The sequence below is a fragment of the Anomaloglossus baeobatrachus genome, chromosome 4 (genome assembly GCF_048569485.1).
Source record: "Anomaloglossus baeobatrachus isolate aAnoBae1 chromosome 4, aAnoBae1.hap1, whole genome shotgun sequence".
NCBI lineage: Eukaryota > Metazoa > Chordata > Amphibia > Anura > Aromobatidae > Anomaloglossus > Anomaloglossus baeobatrachus.
Genome location: NC_134356.1, coordinates 543,295,867 through 543,316,384, shown reverse-complemented (window position 1 = coordinate 543,316,384; position 20,518 = coordinate 543,295,867). Strand labels below are relative to the sequence as shown.

General features: G+C 40.8%; 1 protein-coding gene across 1 annotated transcript in view; it reads left to right on the top strand.

The window, feature by feature from the left end:
• Window positions 1-3,056: 3,056 nt before the first annotated feature.
• AGBL1 (AGBL carboxypeptidase 1) overlaps window positions 3,057-20,518 on the top strand; it is a 1,396,462-nt gene continuing 1,379,000 nt past the window's right edge. The window contains exon 1 of the mRNA XM_075345952.1: window positions 3,057-3,366. Coding sequence (XP_075202067.1) covers window positions 3,316-3,366 — 51 coding nt within the window. The 5' untranslated portion in view covers window positions 3,057-3,315. The remainder of the gene's footprint in view (window positions 3,367-20,518) is intronic.

The window sequence follows — 20,518 nt, the reverse complement described above, 5'->3', positions numbered from 1 at the left end:
TATATAAACTGCAGAGTACCACTTCTCCTGTGTTGTATAGCGGGTGCAATTTGTCAGTATCTGTATTATTCTGGATATATACACTGCATAGTACCACTTCTCCTGCCCTGTATACTGGGTGTAATTCTCAATATCTGCATTAATCTGTAAATATATACTGCACAGTACCACTTCTCCTGTCCTGTTGAATGAGAGGTGACATTGGACTCAGTGAGGGTAATTATTGATGAGTTTATTGCATTCTGTTTGCAGACCTATGGACAATTAAAAAATAATCCTGAACAATCTGTTTAAAGGGGTTCTCAAGTATGGAAATTGTCGCTTATCATTGGATGGAGGGTGTTTTACTATGTGGGCTAGTGGGGATTGTGTGCCAGGGATGCTTTTTGATGCCAGTCTGGCCCTTGACACATTTGTTCACATAATTGTTTAAATTTGAACATGTGAATGACATCTTAAAGGGAATCTGTTACCAGATTTTTTCTCCCCCATCTGAGAGCAGCATAATGTAGACCCTGATTCCAGTGATGTGTCACTTACTAAGCTGTTTGTTATCTCTGCTCAAGATCCAGCAGTTACACAGAGATCATGAATATGATAGACTACCTGGCAGCACGCCAAGTAGTCCTGTAATGATAATCTACTGTTGATTAATCAGGGATTTTATCAAAACTGCACTAAGCAGCCCAGTAAGTGACACATAGCTGGAATCAGGGTCTCCTCTACATTATGCTGCTCTCAGATTAAGTGGCAAAAACCTGGTGAAAGATTCCCTTTCAGTGGTGTTTACCTAACCCCTGTGATCGAAAACAATTTTGAAAAGAAATTTGCTTCTAGAACCAGAAAAGCTTATATATCCTTACTATACACTGTGTCACATGCTTCACCAAGTGTTTACTCATTAGAGCACCCACTCAGTCCTCTCCACACAGAGAGCAATGCACTGCTCACAGAATGCAATTAAAATACACATGAAGAAAATTAAAAATATTCAGGTATGTCCACAACATATTAAATAGTTGGATGAGTGCATATCAGCGGGCAAGACAGGAGGTGGTTTCCATACCTTACAACTTAGGAACCATATATTGTTTGACAGTTTTGGACTGGGGGTCAGCGGCCAACCAATAACAGTGAATCCAGGGGCCCACCGTTTAGCTACAATCAATTACCCTTATAAAACATAAACACTTTAAAATTTATGAATAATAATAATAATAATAATACTATTAAACTGGATTGTTTGTTAATGGAATGATGACTTGATTTCATTTTCCAACCAGACAGAAAAAGCTCATGCATAGGAGACGCGCAAACCCAGGGATAAATATATATATATATCACAGTGATCCTCAGAAAAGCAAAGATTGATATAGAATTTTATTGAAACAATCAAGGTGACACATGAGACAGACAATTAAACTCACTTAAAATACATATAGAGAACCCCCACATCTCCAAGATGTGAAATATGGGGTACCGCCCTGTGTACAATGTACAACAATGTATAAATCTGATCCCTAGAATGACATGTACTAGATCAATCCATAAATATAATAACTCTTAACCAATAGGTCTATAACGTAGGGACCACACCTGTGAGCTATACTGGTAGTAAATCCAATGGGATAGCGGCTATCAATATATGACAGAACAAGAGCATGCAAGTCATACAGTAATAAACCAAGCATGAATCATGCAAAAAAGAGAAAAAAATATTGATTTTGTGGGCCCACCTGGGAATTCACCGGTTCCCCGGTGGGCTAGTCTAAACCTCCTGATTAGGGGAACCAAATACATTTTTTTTTTACAGTACTACATTGAGTTCATGTGCTGGATTTATAATATACCAAGCTGTATACTCGTACAGCCGGCATTGTATTACATAGTGCATTCCTTCCCATAGAAGTAGGCGGTGTACCTACATTATATAAACAAAATTCTGTTTTTTTTTTCAAGGATATGTAGGACACATTGGCACCACTCTGACATCTGTAAATATACTGACGCTGTAATAAATGCCATATAAACTCAGAGTTTGCTGGATCCAGATCCCATTATGGTTGTGTTCCTTTGTATTCTATGTTGGATAATACTAAGTAAAGCCTGGTATGGCTGGTATTGTGTGAATGACAAGATATACTTTTGCTGCCAGTCTGCCAGTTGAATGCACCAGGTTCCATTCAAATGAAAAAGAAAATCTTTTCGAATTGAGAGAAGTCAAAAGAATCCGTCCATTTTGTATCTTAGCAAATAGCTATTTAATTATGGTTTTGATAGCTCCCTCGTATAATAGAGTGCGTTCTTTCAATGCGATAATACAGTTGCTTGTTATCTCAGCACCTGCAAAAAGCCAAAATAATGGGTTATTTCAAAACAAATTTTAGTTACTGAATTTGGCGTATTTTTTTTCTTTCTCTTATAAAATTAGGTCTTTATAATGTCTGCCTGCTGCGTGAACGGCAACACAAAGCACTAAAGATTTTCTCAGTTCTGTTATTTATAAGGCTCATATTGCCGCTGATCATTTCACAAAAATACTTTTATTCCATTGTTGATCATTATGAAAAAAGTCATTTTGAATTGATTATAAGTCAACGTTCCGTTCATTATAAATGCATGAACTTGCTGCAATTACATCAGCGATTCTTTATTGAGCTGATTAAAATCGATGTTCTGTTATTTCAGGGCAAAAGTACGCAAAATTCCCTTAAAGTTATTCTCTCCGGTTTGCAGGGTTTTAGGCCGCAGAATGCCGCCTGTTTCTATTTCGGAGTGGGGTTTGCTATTTTCTTGACCCTGGAGGCTCCTTTTGGTGAGCAGTATGTGAAATCCAGTATCCAATTTCATGTGGACAAGGAGGCTGGTTGAAAGCAAGACCACTACTCTTGTCTTCCAGGGGACATTTGTACACTTCACACAGGCTGCCAGTGTCTGTCATTTTCTTCGCCTCTCTCTCCAACCGGTTTTGTTTGCTGACTTGAAGTTCCTCGCTACCTCCCCTTTTCCCAACAAGGACTTCTATCCCTAACCTCGCTGACATATCTCTTGCTATGAGACCCTGCTTAATCTCTGGGATTCTTTACATAGGAAATTAACGTAATCGTCAGAGTGGCATACTGGCATTTAGTTCCCACAGCTGAGGTCTAGAATTGCATGGCTTTGAATAGTAACATGCCACTTTATGTGTGACTTGATCTACCCTTAGGACAGAGAGCATCAGGGACTTGGCAGAGACGGGTTAAGCTGCATTGTGTCTGCTGGTTGTCTGATTGACCACAGTGTGAGCAAGGCATAGTTGTCATTGGCACAGACATGGCAAGTGAAGGCTCTAGCGGTTTGCAAGTTCTGCTTTCTACTTTACAGGTAAGAAGCATTTGGCATGAAGTGTAAGTAGAGTAGTAGCCAGTTAACCCATTATATGTATGGCAATAACTGCAAGCTCTGTGTGAAGAGCACAAAACTGTTCCTTACTGATATTATTACTGACAAACTGATCACTTCAATAGCACCGATATCCACTGTCTGTAATATCCTAAATCTGAATACCACCAATATCCACTGTCTGTAATATCCTATATCTGAATAGCACCGATATCCATTGTCCGTAATATTCTATATCTGAATAGCACCGATATCCACTGTCTGTAATATTCTATATCTGAGTAGCACCGATATCCACTATCTATAATATCCTATATCTGAATAGCACCGATATCCACTGTCCATAATATCCTATATCTGAATAGCACCGATATCCACTGTCCATAATATCCTATATGTGAATAGCACCAATATCCACTGTCCATAATATCCTATATCTGAATAGCACCGATATCCACTGTCCGTAATATCCTATATCTGAATAGCACCGATATCCACTGTCCGTAATATCCTATATCTGAATAGCACCGATATCCACTGTCCATAATATCCTATATCTGAATAGCACCGATATCCACTGTCCGTAATATCCTATATCTGAATAGCACCGATATCCACTGTCCGTAATATCCTATATCTGAATAGCACCGATATCCACTGTCCGTAATATCCTATATCTGAATAGCACCGATATCCACTGTCCGTAATATCCTATATCTGAATAGCACCGATATCCACTGTCCGTAATATCCTATATCTGAATAGCACCGATATCCACTGTCCATAATATCCTATATCTGAATAGCACCGATATCCACTGTCCGTAATATCCTATATCTGAATAGCACCGATATCCACTGTCCGTAATATCCTATATCTGAATAGCACCGATATCCACTGTCCGTAATATCCTATATCTGAATAGCACCGATATCCACTGTCCGTAATATCCTATATCTGAATAGCACCGATATCCACTGTCCGTAATATCCTATATCTGAATAGCACCGATATCCACTGTCCGTAATATCCTATATCTGAATAGCACCGATATCCACTGTCCGTAATATCCTATATCTGAGTAGCACCGATATCCACTATCTATAATATCCTATATCTGAATAGCACCGATATCCACTGTCCATAATATCCTATATGTGAATAGCACCAATATCCCCTGTCCATAATATCCTATATGTGAATAGCACCAATATCCCCTGTCCATAATATCCTATATGTGAATAGCACCAATATCCCCTGTCCATAATATCCTATATCTGAGTAGCACCGATATCCACTATCTATAATATCCTCTATCTGAATAGCACCAATATCCACTGTCCATAATATCCTATATCTGAATAGCACTGATATCCACTGTCCGTAATATTCTATATCTGAGCATACTATAGTGCCTGTGTTTACCTCTCAGATCCACGTCTGCTTCTATATGGCTGGCAGCCATAGCTGTGGGCTGTGACTTGAACTTCAACTCTCTGCTTTTATCCAGCAGAACACCTTCAGCTGTCTATAATAAAACGGAAACACTTGTGGGTTTTCCCACCACAGTATGTGATGGCACATTACTGAACGTTGAGGGATTAATATCTAGCTCCCCTACCGATCCCTAGAAAGAACCATAGCGCTGCTAAAGAATAACTTCCTATTTAGAGTTGATTTCCATTGCGATAGGCATGAACTGTGATCCCAATCAAGTAAATAGGGGCATGGTGCCAGGCTGAAAATGGAGTAGGAAAAAAGTTGCACTTTGGTGGCATTGTAGGTCCTTCAGGGTATGTTTACACTGTGTCTTTTCCCATTAAACAATGGAGAAGATGCTTGTATTTTTTAAAAAAATGCACCGAACAAATGCCCCTCCCACAAAAAATACGCAAGCGTCTATTGGGCATCTTTTTAGCTTTCCTATTAACTTGTATTATAATTTATTCTAGCGGCAAACAAGTGTGGATGATACTACTTCTTTCAAACGCTTTCTGTCTTTGGAAGCCTGAATTGTCTAGGGCTAAGAACTCACTTTGCGTTTTTACCTGCGTTTCAGCTGCTTTTTAGGTCTGTTTTGAGAAGCACCTTTTTCATGCCAAAAGGCATGCGTTTTGATTTTCCAGCAAAGTCAATGGAAAATGGTGATTTTCAGACCGCACTTTGCGTTTCTAAACGCTGCGTTTAATTTGAATATTTTGTGGCAAAAAACATGCGTTCAAAGAAGCAGCATGTCAGTTGTTTTTGCCATTTTGGGTGCGTTTTGCTAATATTGAAGTCAATGAGAAATGGCAAAAACCAAGATTCCTTCAAATTCCTGCGTTTTACCTGCTTTTTATGTGCAGAAAACATGCGTTTTGGACTTCCAAAATGCATGCTTTTTGGACATCAAAATAATGATTTGATATGTCCCTTTACACACACACATAACCCGACAATTAAATTTAAGAAAAATATGCATTTATTGCTATTTTAGCGATAAAATGTATTTTACCGCTATAATTTTATGAAATATATCTATTTTCATTATTTTTCCCATTAATATAGATTTGATCTTTTTTTTCTCTTTTTTCATTCTATTTGACTGTGTAAACTTTATTTAGCAGTGTCTTAATGTTCAAAACGCATCTGTCAAAACGCAGGTGAAAAAGCATGTAAAAAGCGCTGAAAACACATCTAAAACGCGGTAAATACGCATGCGTTTTCAGTGCTAAAGTTCTCAAAAAGGCAACTTTGGTCAAATCAATTAAGCCCAAAATGTGCATTTAGAACTGCAAGTAGGTGAACGCAAAGTGCGGTCTAAAGGGGGCTTTACATGCTGCGACATCGCTAATGCGGAGTCGTTGGGCTCACGGAATTTGTGACGCACATCCGGCCGCATTAGCGATGTTGCTGCGTGTGACACCGATGAGCGATTTTGCATCGTTGCAAAAACGTGCAAAATCGCTCATCGGTGACATGGGGGTCCATTCTCGATTATCGTTACTGCAGCAGTAACGATGTAGTTCGTCGCTCCTGCGGCAGCACACATTGCTATGTGTGACGCCGCAGGAACGAGGAAGCTCTCCTTACCTGCCTCCCGGCCGCTATGCGGAAGGAAGGAGGTGGGCGGGATGTTCCGGCCACTCATCTCCGCCCCTCCGCTTCTATTGGGCGGCCGCTCAGTGATGTCGCTGTGACGCCGCACGGACCGCCCCCTTTGAAAGGAGGCGGTTCGCCGGTCACAGCAACGTCGCCGGGCAGGTAAGTATGTGTGACGGGTCTGCGCGATGTTGTGCGGCACGGGCAGCAATTTGCCCGTGTCGCACAACAGATGGGGGCGGGTACCCACGCTAGCGATATCGGGACAGATATCGCAGCGTGTAAAGTAACCTTTAGCCTAAAAGACATTCAAATATTGGAAAATATGACCTAGAAGTTGTTTTTTGAATGAAACCAAAAGAACCATTTGTTTCAAGTGTTTTTTTTTACCAGCTTTTTCCAGCATTTGTTGCTCCAAAAATGACAGAAAGAGATGCAGTGTAAACATACATACAGTGTAAACATACCCTTACATCGATCAATGGGATAACAGCTTTAGGACAATGAGTGATAATACAGTAATAGTTAGAAATGAGCGGATTGCTCTAGGCAACCGTAAACTACCATCCAGGTCAGTGCTTTCTGGCCATGGACAGAAGCTACGTGAATTTCCTGGCCTGGTGTGACGACATCTGTGGGGCGCACAAGTGATGATGCGCCAGCATAGCAAACCATAAGACAAGCCAAGGAACAGGAAATTTGTGCAGCTCCTGTCCATGGCCAGAAAACATTAACCCGGAGGGTGGACAAGGGTAAAATCGTTACTGCTACTTGTGTGATCCAGGTGAAAATACACTTGTACTTCATAGTTTCATAGGTTTTAAGATTGAAGGTAGACTTAAGTCCATTGAGTTCAACTTCAACCCAAGACCTAACATGTTGATACAGAGGAAGGCAAAAACCCCATGGGGCAGTCAGTAAGCTCCTTATTAGAGGAAAAATCCCTTCCTGACTTCACATACAGCAATCAGACTATTTCTCTGAATCAACGCCCCATCACAGAATCTAGTGCACAAGATCAATAATATTATATTTTTTCAAGACAGGCATCCAAGCCTCTCTTAAATTGTAGTAATGAATCAACCATTACAACACTATATGGCAGAGAGTTCTATAGTCTCACTGCTCTTATAGTAAAGAATCTGCATCTGTGATTATGATTAAATCTTGTTTCCGCTAGACATAGTAGATGCCCCCTTCTCCCCGTAACAGGCCTAGGGGTAAAAAGATCATTAGAAAGAGCTCTGCACTGTCCCCTCATATATTTGTACATTATAATGAGATGACCCCCTCAGCCTTCTTTTTTCAAACTGAATAATCACAATTTTAATAACCTATCATCATATTACAGTCCACCAATTACTTTAATAAGGTTGGTTGCTCTTCTCTACACCCACTGTAGTTCAGCTATGTCCTTTTTATATATCGCAGACCAAAATTGTATACAGTACTCAAAAGGCCCTGTCACACACAGAGATAAATCTGTGGCAGATCTGTGGCAGATCTGTGGTTGCAGTGAAATTGTGGAATTCAGTGCCAGGTTTGTGGCTGTGTACAAATGCAACAATCTGTCCATGATTTCACTGCAACCACAGATCTGCCAAAGATTTATCTCTGTGTGTGACAGGACCTTAAGGGGGGCTTTACACTTTGCGACATCGCTTTCGAAATATCGTCGTTAGTGACGCACATCCGGCGCTGGTAGCGACATCTCAACGTGTAAATCCTAGGTGCAACAATAAACGATCGCAAAAGCGTTGAAAACCGGTGATCTGTGTAGTGTCATTCACTTTTATAATGTCGGGTCGACCGCAGGTACGATGCTGTTTGTCTTTCTTGCAGCTCCACACATCGCTGTGTGTAAAACCGCAGGAGCGATAAACATCTCCTTACCTGCATCCCGACGGCAATGCGGAAGGGAGAAGGTGGGCGGGATGTTATGTCCCGCTCATCTCCGCCCCTCCGCTTCTATTGGCTGGCCGATTGATGACGTCGCGGTGACGTCGCTGTGACGCCGAACGCACCTCCCCCTTGAAGGAGGGATAGTTCGGCAGTCACAGCGACGTTGCTGAGCAGGTATGTGTGTGTGAAGCTGCCGTAGCGATAATATTCGCTACGGTAGCAATTACCACATATCGCATGTACGATGGGGGCGGGTGCTATCGCGCTTGGCATCGCTAGCCGATGCTAGCGATGTCGCAACGTGTAAAGTACCCCTAAGTGTGGTTGTACTAGTGACTTGTATAGAGGCAGTGCTATGGTGTTCTTATGAGCATCTATGCCTCTTTTCATGCATTTCATTATTTTATAAGATGCCTGTCATTTTCAGTTACAGTTTTATCCAGGTTTTTACAATTAAGTACATAAATATAAATTTAATTTTCTTTGACCAAGTGCATGACCTTACATTTATCCACATTAAACTCCTACTGCCATTTCTCAGCCCAAGTCTCCAGCTTACACTAATCCCTCTGCAATATTAAATCATCCTCCTCTGTATTGATTACATTACAGAGATTAGTATCATCTGCAAATATTGAAATTCTACTCTCAATGCCCCCTACAAGGTCATTAATAAGTATGCTTAAAAAAGAGGGTCCAATACTGACCCCATGTGATACCCCACTGTTAACTGTGACCCAGTCCGATGGTGTTCCGTTAATAACCACCCTTTGTTTCCTATCACTAAGCCAGTTTTTAACCCAGTGACACAAATTTTCTTCTATTCCCATTATTCTCATTTTATCTACCAACCTTTTGTGTGGCACTTTATGAGGCACCTTTGAGAAATCCATATAGACAACATTCACTGCATTTCCCTGGTTCAGTCTAAAACTTACCTCCTGATGAAAGCTGATCAGATAAACCGATGTTGATACTGGGTCATGAGGTTATTCTTCTTGAGATACTACAAGATGACATCTCTTAGGAAATACTCAAGGATTTTACCCACCATAGAGGTTAAACTTATTGTCATATAATTTCCAGGTGTGGGTTTTGTCTCCTTTTTGAATATTGGCACATTTGCTATGTACCATTCCTGTGGTACAGTTCATGTTATTATGGAATCTGTGAAGATTAAAAATAATGGTCGGTCTATCCCCGTACTTAATTCCTGCAATATTCGGGATTGTATGCCATCTGGGCCTGGGGATTTGTCTACTTTAGTGATTTTGAGGCAGCGTAATACTTGGTAATTCATGGTATTCCTGATCATATCATCTGTCATGGGATTTTTCTTGTATAACTACTGTAGAGAAAAAGGCATTTAGCAAATTGGCCTTTCCTTCATCTTCTTCCACCATTCCACCCAGACTATTTTTGAAGGGGACAACACTATCATATTTGAGTTTCTTACTGTTTATGTAGTTGAAGAATATTTTTGGATTATTTTTACTACCTCTGGTAATGACTCTGTCTCAATCTTTGCTGCCTTGATTTGTTTTTTACATAATTTATTTGATTCTCTTTAGTGCTTTCTCCCTACCTTCTTGCTTTAACTCTCTAAACGCTTTTTTTTATCATTTATTGCACCTCTTAGAGCTCTATTAAGTCATAATGGTTTCCTCCTACTTCCAGCTTCTTTATTCCCGTGGGGTATACATTGTGCACAGACATTATGCACAGGTTTATTCAGTATCCTAATAAAAGTGTCCCTTGTGTTTTGTGTACCTTTATTTCTCAAGACATTGCCCCAGTTTATGGTACTATGTTCATCTCTTATATGGTGGAAATTTGCCTTCTTGAAATGTAGTGCCCTTGTAGCTCCCCTACCATACATCTTATTAAAGGACACATGAAAACTTTATTATTTTAGGATCACTATTACCTATGTGACCCATAACCTATATATTTGACATGCGGTCAGGCCTATTGGTTAATATTAGGCCTAACAAAGCTCCCCTTCTTGTTGGGTCCTGAACCAATTGTAAAAGGTAGTTGTCTTTTATTGTTGTCAAAAACTTTTCCTTTGCTGAACCTGCAAGTTTCTGCTCCCCAATTTTTTTGAGATAGTTGAACTCCCCCATAATAAGGACTTCTCCCTGATTTGCTGCCTCATCTATTTGTTTTATGAGGATATTTTCTGCCACTTCCATTATATTTGGAGACTTATAACAAACCCCTAACAGTGTTTTCTTTTTCCCTCTCCTTATCTCCACTTAGGGACTCTACATTTTCATTAGCCTCACATAAATTGTCACATAGGATGAGTCTTAGGGATCATCTTACATATAAACACACACCTCCCCCTCGCTTATTTGTACGGTCATTCCTGAACAGACTATCATATTTTTTGGATTGTAAGACGCACTTTTTCTTCCAAAAATTTGGAAGGAAAATGGGGGATGCGTCTTATAACCCGGTTGTAGCTTACCGGGAGGGTGGAGCGGGGTCACAGGAGGCTGTGGCAGTGCCTGAGTAAGGCGGTGCTGTGGGCGGTGCAGCAGGTGTTCTGGCTATGCTTGCTGCGGGCGCTTTGAGGCAGGAGCCATCTAGAAAATGTCGACAGGGTGGTCTTCAAAAAGCTCTATCTGTGCACATGCTGACTCCGAGGCGCCATTTCTTTGAAGTCTGCACCGCTGACATTTTCTGGATGACTCCTGTCTCACAGCACCTGCAGCGAAGCTAGCTGGGATACCCGCCACAGCGTCACCCACCTCCACCACCCCTCCTGTGATCCTGCTCCACCAGTGCTGCCACCCCCTATATGATACTACCAGATTATAAAATTAACCCCATTTTCAACCCTAATTTTTTTTTATACCTTTTTCTTTCTCTCAATTTGTGGAGCATCCTATAATCCGGTGTATCTTATAAAACAAAAAATACGGTATATCTCTGTAAATTAACAGCACAGAGATAGCTCTTGTCTAGCCATGTCTCTGTTATCCCCACCATATCATAATTGTTTTCCAACAATATTAACTTTTTCACCCCTGGGCGATTTTCCGTTTTTAATTACTATTTTTGCTCCCCTTTTTTTCCCGTTAGAGCAGTAACATTTTTATTTTTCTGTCAGTCTTGCCATACAAGGGCTTGTTTTTTGTGAGACAAGTTGGAATTTTAAATGAAACCATATGTATTACCATATAGTATATTGGAAAACAGCAAAAAATTCCAAGTGCGGAAAAATTGCAAAAAAAGTGTGATTGTACAATTGTTTTTGGGGGATTTTATTCACAGTGTACACTATATGGTAAAACTGATGTGTTAGTATGATGCCTTAGAATGGTACAAGTTCGTAGACACCAAACATGTATAGGTTTACTTTTATCTAAGGGATTCATTTTTTTTTAGAAGTTTATCTAAAAAAGTGGTGCATTTTTGCGCCATTTTCCACGACCCGTAGCGTACTCATTTTTTGGGATATGGGGCTCATTGATGGCTTATTTTTTGTGTTTCGAGCAGACGCTTTTAATGGTACCATTTTTTCACAGATGCTACTTTTTGATCGTCTCTTATTGCATTTTGTGTGATTGCGTCATGTGGCCTCCAATAGTGGCGGGGAAAGGCGCGTTCCCCACTGTGGCGCTTTAAATCACGCTGTCACATTTTGACAGCATGATTTCAGTGGTTAACAGATGTGGGTGGATCGCGGATCCACCTGCTCCTGCGAGGCACACACGTCTGCTGTTCAAATCAGCAGACATGTGCAGGGATCACCACCAACTTACCGCAGCAGACGGTGGTGATCACCCCTTCATGATTTAGGACGTACCATTACGTCCCAGGTTGTGAAGGGGTTAATTCTATTTCCTCCATCTTGTTGGTGAGGTTTCTGACATTAGTGTACATGCTCTTTATATATTTGTCTGTACCACTAATCTTACTTAGACTATTGACTGTCCTAACCCCTCCCCCCATTCCATTCCAAATCTCATTACTTATGCCCAGGCCAGTATCTGTACTATCTTTCCATCCTATACAGTAAATACTTCCCCAAGTCTTTCAACCTTTTAGACATTTTTTCCCAGCATGGCTGCCCAATCCCCATTGAGCTGCAGCCCATTCCTAGCATAGTGCCTGTAGCCAACAAAAAAGTCAGTCCAGTTATTCATAAAGACAAAACCCTAATTCCAATTACTGAATCACTTATCTTTCCTCCTTAATCTCCCACTGCCTTTCTGACGTTGCACGTGGTGCAGGCAGTGTTTCAGAAAACATCACTTTTGAGGTCAATGCTTTCAGCTTACAGCCTAATTCCCTGAAGTCATCTTTAAGGCCCATCTACCTACCTCTAACTTTGTCATTTATGCTGACATGCACCATGACCGCTGAGTCCTCACCAGCCCCTCCCAGTAATCTGTCAACCCGATCAGCGATGTGCCGAACTCAAGTCTCAGGAAGACAACACACTATTCAACAATCCCTTTCTTTGTGACAGATTGCCCTATCTGCTTCCCTAATATTGGACTTTCCCATTATAGGGTACCAGTCCGGCCTGGCTTTTCTCCAGTAAGAGGGGAAACAGGAGTGTGACACTCCTCCGAGGATGTGTCTTCCTTCAGCAGTGCTACTTCTGTACTGACGCCCCCCTCATCTGTCAACTTAGCAAACTTATTGGGGTGTCAGATCAGAACTAGTCTCCCTTGCACGATTCCTTCTACCCTGCCTTCTGTCACCGAGTTGATAGCTGACTGTCCTGCAGCTCCATACTACGATGGTCCCCCCACATCTACCCCAGTGAGCAGTAAACCCTTTTCGATATTGTCTACGGATCTCCATGTTGCCAACTGCTCATCTAGATCCAGTACCTGGACTTTCTAATCTAAATGCACAATGTGAACACATCTTGCACAGTAGTATGCACCATCAAATGGCTCTGCAAGGATTGCGCACATGCAGCAATATGTACACTGGATGGCATTGCCAATATTGAAGCACATTTCTCTAATGGGGATTGCACAAGACAAAAATATTAAGTAATTAAACAAATAAATACAAACAGCGATTCAATACGTGTTACTCCCTTCTAATGTCCGTGAATCACAAGTCTCACACATAATCCAAAGTACAGAGACACAAATCACACTCGCCCGCTCATTCACACTTGAAATGGAAGATGATTTAAATAGTTTCCTTTTTCCTTAGCTGCAATAAAACTTACAATGTTTGCGAAAACATTTATTTAAAAAGTAATGTTTTGACAGCAAATGACCTTTTCCCAGAGAATGAAAAGAACAGAACTAGGAACATACTGTATATTTTATTTTTTTTTCACTGGCATTTAAAGTACTCTTAGAAATATTTTACATTTATATAACAATATAATATATAATGCTTTATATTATTAATATGTGATAAATAAAAAGGACTTTTAGAAAAACAATATTTGTGAAGATAACGCACAAATTTATATCATATGTACCAATATGGGGATCATATCTACAGGGATGTAGGACATATATACCAGGATGGGGGACATATACACAAGAATGGGGGACATATATACCAGGATGGGGACATATATACCAGGATGAGGGACGTATATACCAGGATGAGGGACATTTATGCCAGGAGGGAGGACATACTGTACATACCAGGATGGAGGACATATATAGCAGGATGAAGGACATTAGTACAGAATTGGTGGCCAGTACCCCCATAACAATGTCAACAGCAGATTTCCCCTGTAACAATACATGATGACCACATTTTTTGCTTATCTTTTTTACCTATTTTCATCCTATAAAACTTAGGTCCATCTCATGGTCCAGTGGGTCCTAGCAATACTGTGTATGCAAAATATCAGGCACCATAATATCAACGTACAATAACACTCATCAAAATGTATAAAAAAGCCACATGATGTATGATGTGAAAAATTATAACAATTTGTAAAAATGTTATTTTTTTTTTTTTACTTCGCCTTATGAAACAGACATGATTAAAACAAAACAGAAGTGTATGTACCTTTATCCAGGCATGGTCTCTGAGATCTCTTGGGATCAGTCTAGATGTTTAGCTTTTGAGCTTAAGGCCTGCGACACACATCCGTGCCGCCGGCACGTGTTTGTCATTTTTTACACGTACCGGCGGCACGGAGACACGTTAAGCAATGCTACCCTATTGTAGCAGGCACACACACGTAAAACCACATGGAACGTGTGTCCGTGTGCGTTTGTACGTGTGTGCATTTTTCAAAGCGCTGACATGTCAGTATTTTCTCCCGCAGCACGGGTGTCACGCGGCCCGCACCCGTACCACACGGGTGTAGTGTGGATGCGGTCCTGTGTGACACGCGCCGGAGAAAACACACGTGTCAGTGAAAAAAAACCAAAACATTAACTCACCTACTCCAGCCCTCCTGTCTCTGCCGCTGCTGCCTCTTGCTGCCGACCGCCGCTCATTATTCTTTTTTAATATTCACTTCACTGCCTGGCAGCAGCAGCAGCGGGGAGACGGGAGGGCTGGAGCCGAAGATCAGCACCACGGACAGCAGCACGGACAGCAGGAAGAACCAGGTGAGTATGTAAATTACCGGTTCTACGTGTGCTATCGCGGATAGCACACGTAGAACACACGTGGCCCGCACGGAACAGAGACACGTACTTACCTGCACGCAACACGCAGGGGAAATACGTGTCTCTCGGCACGTGCGTGAATTTCACGTGAGTGTGGCAGAGGCCTAAAGGGGTGTTCCCATCTGCAAGGTCCTATACAATATGTAGTAGGTGTAGTAGTAGTAGTAGTAATAATAATAATAATAATAAATAATATTAGCAAAATACCTCCAATTAGAAATGTACTTATCTGTCAATTATGTGTAGGGCATTGCAGGACCTTAGGTATCAATGGTTATAACTACGCATATAGTGAAAGTTAGTTGCTAGTGGTCGTAACCATGGATATCTAAGGTCCTGCAATGCCCTTTCCAATGAGATAAGTGACAGTGAATCAGAACTATACCATATTTCTAATTGGAGATATTTGCTAATAATATTATTACTACATCTACTACATATTGGGATATGATCTTTGAGATGGGAATACCCCTTTAAGTTACTAAAATTGTTTTTCCCCTTTAGTCCATTCATTATTGCTGTTATATGCATTTATCCCATGGTTTATTGTGTTCAGTTGGTATATTTATTTTTTTTCTGTACATGGCTGTTTTTTGTTGGATAAGTTGTGTTTATTAATTTCACCATTTTGGTCTACATATAACTTATTGATTAACTTTTATAAACTCTATTAATGAAAAAAAAATCCACCTTCATCTTTGTTCAATAAATTTTGTGTCTTATTCATAACATTATACAGTGGAACCTTGGTTTACGAGAACAATCCGTTCTGGGAGAGTGCCTGTAAACCAAGTTACTCGTCTAACAAAGCAAAATTTCTCATAGAAAATCATTGCACTGCAGACAATTCGTTCCACAACTTGTTCAATGTCCCATCTTGGTCCCCTATTGTGCCATTCCAAACACATACAAACACACACAAACACGCATGCACACACACATATTATGCTTACCTTACTTTCCGTTTCCTCACTGGCCTCCTGGTTCTTGTAGTTCCCCGGTACAGGATGTGTATCTGGTAACCATCACAACGATGGAGGAACGTCCGCTGTCAGGGCACTGACGTCAAAGGCATGAGCCGCTTGCCTCTGATTGGTCAGCACGCTGCCTTTGAGTAGCAAATAGGTTACTTGCGTTTTTTTATGCATCTTTGTGTTCATTTCTCAATATGTATTTTTACCGTGTTTTTGACTCTGTGACTTTTGTCTCTTCTTGGTATGTCATGTTTTAAACAAAGTTGCTCTGAGTTTGATACTTCTTGTTATTTGGCTTTGACAAAACTTTAATAGTATTGTTATGTGCGGAGTATATGCGTCTTTGATGTGTTTCGGCTGCGGAGACGCACTAAGGCTGTGTCCACACGCTCCAATTTTTGTGGTATCCACAAAATGCACCCTGTGGCCAAAAAAAAACGTATCTTGTAGCAAAAAAGCATCAAATAACACATGTATTTGGTATGGTTTTGACAATGCATTTTTTATCCCCAATGGGTAAAAAACGTAGGTAAAAAACGAAAAAGAATTGACATTATGCATTTTGTGCAGCCAAAAAAAAACAACGTGTGCATAGCTAATCTGAAATCTCATTGACTTTGCTAGGGAAGGAAAAGCATGCAGTTTGTGGTGACTAAAGGTCACCACAAACTGCACCAAAGAAACATCAAAAACTGCAGCGTGCGTATGGGGCCTAAAAATGTTTTTTTGTTTTTTTTTTAACTTGTGGATTTTCCCAGTCTAATGCAAATCTGTGAGGAAAATCTGCCCACTTTTCAGAAGTCTTTTGTGGGATTAAAAATAGTGAATTTTTACACCATCACTCTTATAAAATGAAGAAAACCTCCACACTTAGATTTTTAGGGACCGCATCACATTTGAAGTGATTTTGAGAAACCTAGGTGACAGAAAATACCCAAAAGTGACACCTTCTAAAAACTGCACTCCTAAAACTGCTTAAAATCACATCCAAGAAGTTTTTAACGCTTTAGATGCTTCACAGGAACTAAAGTAATATGAAAGGAAAACATAAAAATTTTATTTTTTCCCCAAAAAATGTCACTTTAGCCCCAAATTTTGCATTTTCCCATGTGGTGGAAATATATTGTTTGGGAGCATGGCAAGGCTTGGAAGGGAAGGAGCGCCTTTGAATTTTAGAGCACAAAATTGTCTGTAATCGTTAGCAGACCCCATGTTGCATTTGGAGAATCCCTGATGGGCCTAAATAGTTGAACTCCCCCACAAGTGACCCTATTTTGGAAACTAGACCCCTCAAGGAATTTATCCAGATGTTTGGTGAGCAATTTGAGCCCCCAGGTACGTTACAGTAATTTATAACTTTGATCTATGAAAACCACAAAAATGTTGCTTTAACCTTGAATCTTTCAGTTTTATAAGAGCAACAGGAGAAAATGCACAGTACAATTTGTTGTGCAATTTCTCCTGAGTACGCCAGTATCTTACACGTGGTGGAAATCTGCTGTTTGGGAGCACAGCAGGACTAAGAAGGGAAGGAGCGCCATTTTAATTTTTGAATGCATAATTAACTAGAATTGTTAGCGGATGTCATGTCCTGTTTGGAGAACCCCTGATGTGCCTAAACAGTAGAAATCCCCCCCAGTGATAAATTTTGAAAAGTAGACCCCTCAAAGAATTTACATAGATGTTTGGTGAGCACCTTGAATCCCAAAGTGTGTTACAGAATTTTATAACGTTGAGCCGTGAAAATGAAAAGATACATTTTTAACCACAATTTTGTTGCAATAACCCAAAATTTTTCTTTGTCACAAAATTAACAGGAGAAAATGGACCATACATTTTGTTGAGCAATTTCTGCTAAGTATGCCTATACTCCACATGGGGTGGAGATCTACTGTTTTGGTATATGGCAGGGCTCATAAGGGAAATAGCGGCATCTGAATTTTTTAATGCAAAACTAGCTGGAATTGTTAGCGGATGTCATGTCGCATTTGGAGAGCCCCTGATGTGGCTGAATAGTGGAGCTCCCCCACAAGTGAACCCTCAAGGAATTTACCTGTATGTTTGGTCAACACGTTGAATCCCCAGGTGTATCGCCAAATTTTATAATTTTGAGATGTGAAAATGAAAAATAACTTTTCAACTACAAAAATGTTGCTTTAACCCTAAATTTTTCAAATTCGCTATAGTAACAGGAGATAATGAAAGATACAATTTGTTTTGCAATTTCTCCTGAGTGACAATATCCCATAAGTGGTTAAAAACCTCTTTTGAGGCACAGTGCAAAGTCAAGAAGGGAAGGAGATCCATATATGAGTTCAAATTTAGTTGGATTGGTTTGCGAGTGCCATGTCACATTGGGAGAGCCCCTGAGGTGCCAGATCAGCAGAACCCCCCACACACATAAATGCATTTTACAAACTGCATCCTTTAATTTATTTTAGGGGTGCAGTAAGGAAATATGGATACCAAAGGTGTTTCACAAAATCTTATACTATTGGGTGGTGAACAGAAAATAAGTACATATTTACTATTAAAATAATGTTTTAACCTTATATTTCCAATTTTCACAAGGGGAGTAGGTAAAAAAGGCCCGATAATTAGAGGTAAGTGAACCCGAACTGTTAAGTGCGGGGTTCATACCGAACATCAGGTGTCCAGGTCCTGGACCCAAACACAGGCCTGTATGTCTGGTTCCTGTTCAGGTTCGGTCACGCAGATATTAAAAATAGAGAAAAAAGAAGCAAAACGGTTAATGTCTCCGCGCATGGGTGTCACACCGCTTCAAGGTTCGCTCCTTACATCTCATACATATTCACTGCTTTCTCCACCCACCGTCTGTGATAGTGTCTGTGATTTTCTGGAGTCAAATTGCCGCGTGTTGGTGTCTCTGATTAGTTGCCCTCACAGAGGCTGCCTGGGTCCCCTAACGGGGTGTAAAAATAAATAAATAAAAGAATGAAGTAGAGTCCCCTGTATAATGATAGATAGTGCAGATGGCTACAGGCTGCAGCCCCCAACTGTGCGCATTATAGAGGCTGTGTATCAAAATATGAGAGAACCCATGTGGCTTTTTTTACATATTTATTTTTTTTTTTACAAAAGCGTATGGTTCCCCCCAATTTTGATACTAAGCCAAGATACAGCAGACAGCAGACAGGGTGCTGGTATTCTCAGGCTGGGGAGGCCCATGTTATTGCACCCCCCTAGTGTAAAAATAGCAGCCTACAGTCGCCAAGATTTGTCGCATCCATTGCTTTTTTGTGCAGTTTTCTACCAATAAAAAAATGCAGATTTGGTGCTGGAATTTAAATACCAATTTCCTGCAACAAGTCTCCATCTTGTGGCAAAAAAAGTAGTAAAACCGCACTTTTGCGCATGCTTAAAAAGATGGGTAAAGGATGCACACTAAAGATGAGCGAACCGGTTGTGGTTCGGCTCGAGCTTGGTTCGTCGAACGGAGGTCGCGTTCGAGTTCGGTTCGGCGAACCGGTTCGACGAACCACTCGAACCCCATAGAAAACAATGGGAGGCAATCACAAACACATAAAAACACCTAGAAAACACCCTCAAAGGTGTCCAAAAGGTGACAAACAACTCACAACACAACACAAACACATGGGAAAGTGACAAGAACAAATTCTCATGCAAAAACAAAACAGCGTTACGATGAAAAAGAGGACGAGACACAGATATAGGCATGGCATGCCCTTCTAAAATCATGTAAAACACCGCTAGGTGACTCCAAGCGGAGTCTCCCTTTTTTCCAAAAAATGGGCCACACAGACACCCCTTCAGTTTCAGCACTTGTGCCCCAGTTGTACACTTCACAGGTAGATTTGCATTAAGCACATTCAAAAATACGCCATCCTTAACCGTCCCCAGGATGACACCGGGGTAGGTAGCAAAGTCTTTGCTGAACCATGACTTGTTCATCTTGGCTCCTTTTTAAAAAATCAGCAAGGGTTACTCCAAGCGGAGTCTCCTTTTTTTCCAAAAAATTGGGCCACACAGACACCCCTTCAGTGGCAGCACTTGTGCCCCAGTTGTAAACTTGACAGGTACATTAGCATCAAGCACATTCTAAATCCACAAGCCTTTATTCTCCACAGGATGACAGAGGGGTAGTAAAGTCCTTGCGGATCCATGACTTGTTCATTTTGATGAACGTTAGTCTGTCCACATTGTCAGTGGACAGATGCGTGCGCTTATCTGTCAGCACACACCCAGCAGCACTGAAGACACATTCTGAGACAACGCTGGCAGCTGTACACGACAAGATCTCCAAGGTGTAAGTGGAGAGCTCAGGCCATTTTTCAAGATTTGAAGCCCAAAAATGAGCAAGGCTCCATTTGCAAAGTCATGGCATCGATGTTCATTTGGAGATATTCCTGTATCATCCTCTCCAGCCGTTGACTATGTGTCAGACTTCTTATCTTTGGTGGCCTTGCAAAGGATGGTCTAAAAAAAATTATGAAACGATTCAATAAAATTGCTGTTACCAGCACCAGATACGGTGCTGCTGGTACGGTTAGACTGTTGACGAGACCGTACCAT